The sequence below is a fragment of the Nanorana parkeri genome, unplaced genomic scaffold, assembly GCF_000935625.1.
Source record: "Nanorana parkeri isolate BGI_ZX_2015 unplaced genomic scaffold, ASM93562v1 scaffold105, whole genome shotgun sequence".
In the NCBI taxonomy this organism is placed as follows: domain Eukaryota; kingdom Metazoa; phylum Chordata; class Amphibia; order Anura; family Dicroglossidae; genus Nanorana; species Nanorana parkeri.
Window position 1 is genome coordinate 982,628 of NW_017306373.1, and position 3,062 is coordinate 985,689.

Here is a 3,062-nt window from a genome sequence, read left to right on the forward strand (position 1 = left end):
CCCCCCCCATTTTTTCTCCCTTTATATTTTACCAATAAAACATTTCCTGTCCTAGAGTCACCAGAACAACAGACACCTTTCTTTCTGCTCTTCTCCATAACACAGAGGGCAGGGTTCTGCAATCATATTACATAACTAGGAAACTATGTAACTGATAACACATGACGTTATCAGGTGACAGGATTTCTGGAAAGAGTAACAGGTATTTTTTTGTAGATATAACAAGACACTTTTAATGGCATAATTAACAGACCAAAAGGAACCAAATAACAGAACTTTATTGTTCAGAAGTGTGAGAGTCCTATGTGATAGTTTTATCAAATTAAAGTTAAATAAAAAATAAATTAAAAAACACCCAAAAACAGTGTTTTAAAGTCCCCTTGCCCTCCGTGTACACAAACATACAAACGCAAACACACAGCAGGCGGGAGTGACTACTTTCCTCCATTTAAATACAACATTGAAGACGTGGGACACTATTTACAGTAAACAGTTGGAAATATCACTATGATCCAATTATTTATATTCATTTCTGGGGTACCAACAAATCTGTCCAGGATGATTTGAAATAATCAATAATGTATCACTTCTCACCCTTTCTTAGCTTTACTATGGCATACCAAAGGCATGCAGGTATACATGAGACAACTGCTTTTCATCTCACCACTGTTCAGGAGGAAGAAAGCATTGGTTCAATGAGCTCTAAGGGTACCAACAAATGTGTCCAGTCCACCTCTGGAATTATGGCAATAATCTTGTGAGTTGACTTTTAGGTCTCATTCACACGTGAAAAGGCCGGCACATACAGCTCCGTGCTGCGTGCACGGCCGTATCGGGCAGCTCCCGGGAAGGACAGGTGCTGCGTGTGATTAGTACACAGCCCCCGTCCTTCTCTATGGGAGTATGCGGTCGTACGCCGCCCTACGCTCACCTCTAGTGCAGATCCGTACGGGTGTGGTTGTCCCGGTTCGGACGCAGACAGGATCCGTCGTTCAAAGGTAAGCACAACAAAACGCTCCAGACAAGGAATCCCATTCATTTCCATGGCCACTGTTCACACCTGAGCGCAGGGGCGTCTCGAGGCCGGGTGTCAGCCGGTAGAGATACCGGGTGACACGGCATCATGACGTCATTGCGCATGACGTCACCATGTGCGTGCGCAATGACGTCATTGCACATGCGTGGTCATCTTTTTTATACCTGCCAGCGGCCATCTTGGTGATGGACGCCAGCAGAGAGAGGAGGGGACGTTCACCCGGTGGGATAAGATATGCCGCCAGGTTCCCTCCTCTCTCTCCTGCAACTGTCGGGCTCTCGGTCCATGACCGAGTGCCCGACTTTTCAGAGGGGGTGACACCAAAATGACTATCAGTGTTGTCACAAGGCGGGCCGCACTCCATCTCCCTCATCACCAAGTGACAAGGAAGTATGGAGCCGGCTTTCTGGCCAATCAGGAAGCCGGGTTCCGTGTAATGACTCGTTGCCCGGCTTCCTGATTGGTCGAGAAGCTGGCCAATCAGTAAGCCGTGCAACAAGTCGTTACCTGGTGCCCGGCTTTCTGATTGGCCGGGAAGCCAGCTCCATGCTTTCTGGCCAATCAGAATGCCAGGGGTCAGGTAATGACTCGCCGTCTGGATTCCTGGTTGGCCAGCTTCCCGACCCTCAGGAAGCCAGGTGGCGAATCACTACATGCTGCCCGGCTCCCTGATTGGCCGGGAAGGCGGCTCCATGCTCCCTCGTCACCAAGTGACGAGGGAGCATGGAGCCGCCTTCTCGGCCAATCAGGAAGCTGGGCAGCGTGTAATGACTCTCTGCCCGGCTTCCTTATACCGGAAGCTCAGGCATCGGAGCATTTGGGTGAGTACAAGTACTCGCCCAAATACTCGGCACCGATACCGATCGGTGCATCCCTAGTAAAAACCTTCCCCTACTCCATGCAAACGTTTTGGCTTTCCACACACGTTCCCATTGTTGACATGAACTAGGCAGGGGGGCAATGAGAATCTTTAGGACAACATTTCTTCCAGGTCACTGAATCAGCAGTGAAGCCGCAGGATCGGAATGGCAGCCTGGCAATCAGCACTTTAAAAAGGAGGAAGTAAACACTTTTCATATAAGAAGCCGCACACATAGCCCTCATGGGATGATTGTTTGCATTTGCCTATGCATATACACACACATATATAAGGTGATGGTAGCCGTATTGGCACACTTACATCACAGTTGAGTAATTTTGTATTCCCACTAACAGTGACATTTCTAGGACAAGCGTCCGGACGGTCTACCCCCTTCTAATACACTATACAATCTCCTGTAGAGTTACCAAAACTATGTAACATGAGGACACATCTAAACAAGCAATTCACTTAGTATGCAGCCAGGCAGGCCCTTACATTACATAGTATATGGAGTTCGTACAATCAGATTGTATAGTCTATGTATGGTCACCATGCAGTACTGACCCCCACACACACATGTGACATGCAGTGGGCAGACTTGTGCCATACACAGACAGGTGTACCATGACGGCTATGGGCGGGGAAAACGTCCCTCCTCACCTCCTCTTATTCCTGTCCGCCGTATAATAAGCCGCTCTCTTCTGCACCGGCTGGAGAGCGATACTGTCCGCCATCATCCGCCGCTGCACGGGCTGACGTCGTCGGACACCGACCAGCCGCAATCACGGAAGACGGAGGGATGTGACGTCACAGTCAGCTGACTCGGGATGGTACGCTGGCAGGGTGATGTCACGTCGCGGAGATTGCGGCTGTATGCGAATACCGGCTGGTTCCCTGCATGTGATCGGCGGAGGATGGATACGAGGGGTGACATGTGTGACGGAGCTTCTACAACACGGGCCTGGGAGTGTCAGAGACCGGCCACAGTCATATGATGGATATGTGTGACTGGTGATAAGGAAGGCTGATCTACGAAAACTGGAATAGCTAGGATAGCTATGTGTATTCACACCATATGCACATGCACTGGTCGTCGTTTCCAGTGCAGCCCCAAAGCAAGAGGAGGCAATTTGCCTTGTCACGGATGGCCTTGGTTCACACCAC

General features: G+C 49.6%; 1 protein-coding gene across 1 annotated transcript in view; it reads right to left on the reverse strand.

The window, feature by feature from the left end:
* Positions 1–2,714, reverse strand: part of ATP9B (ATPase phospholipid transporting 9B (putative)) — a 245,998-nt gene extending 243,284 nt beyond the window's left edge. Inside the window, exon 1 of the mRNA XM_018553011.1 lies at positions 2,559–2,714. Coding sequence (XP_018408513.1) covers positions 2,559–2,635 — 77 coding nt within the window. The 5' untranslated portion in view covers positions 2,636–2,714. The remainder of the gene's footprint in view (positions 1–2,558) is intronic.
* Positions 2,715–3,062: the final 348 nt, after the last annotated feature.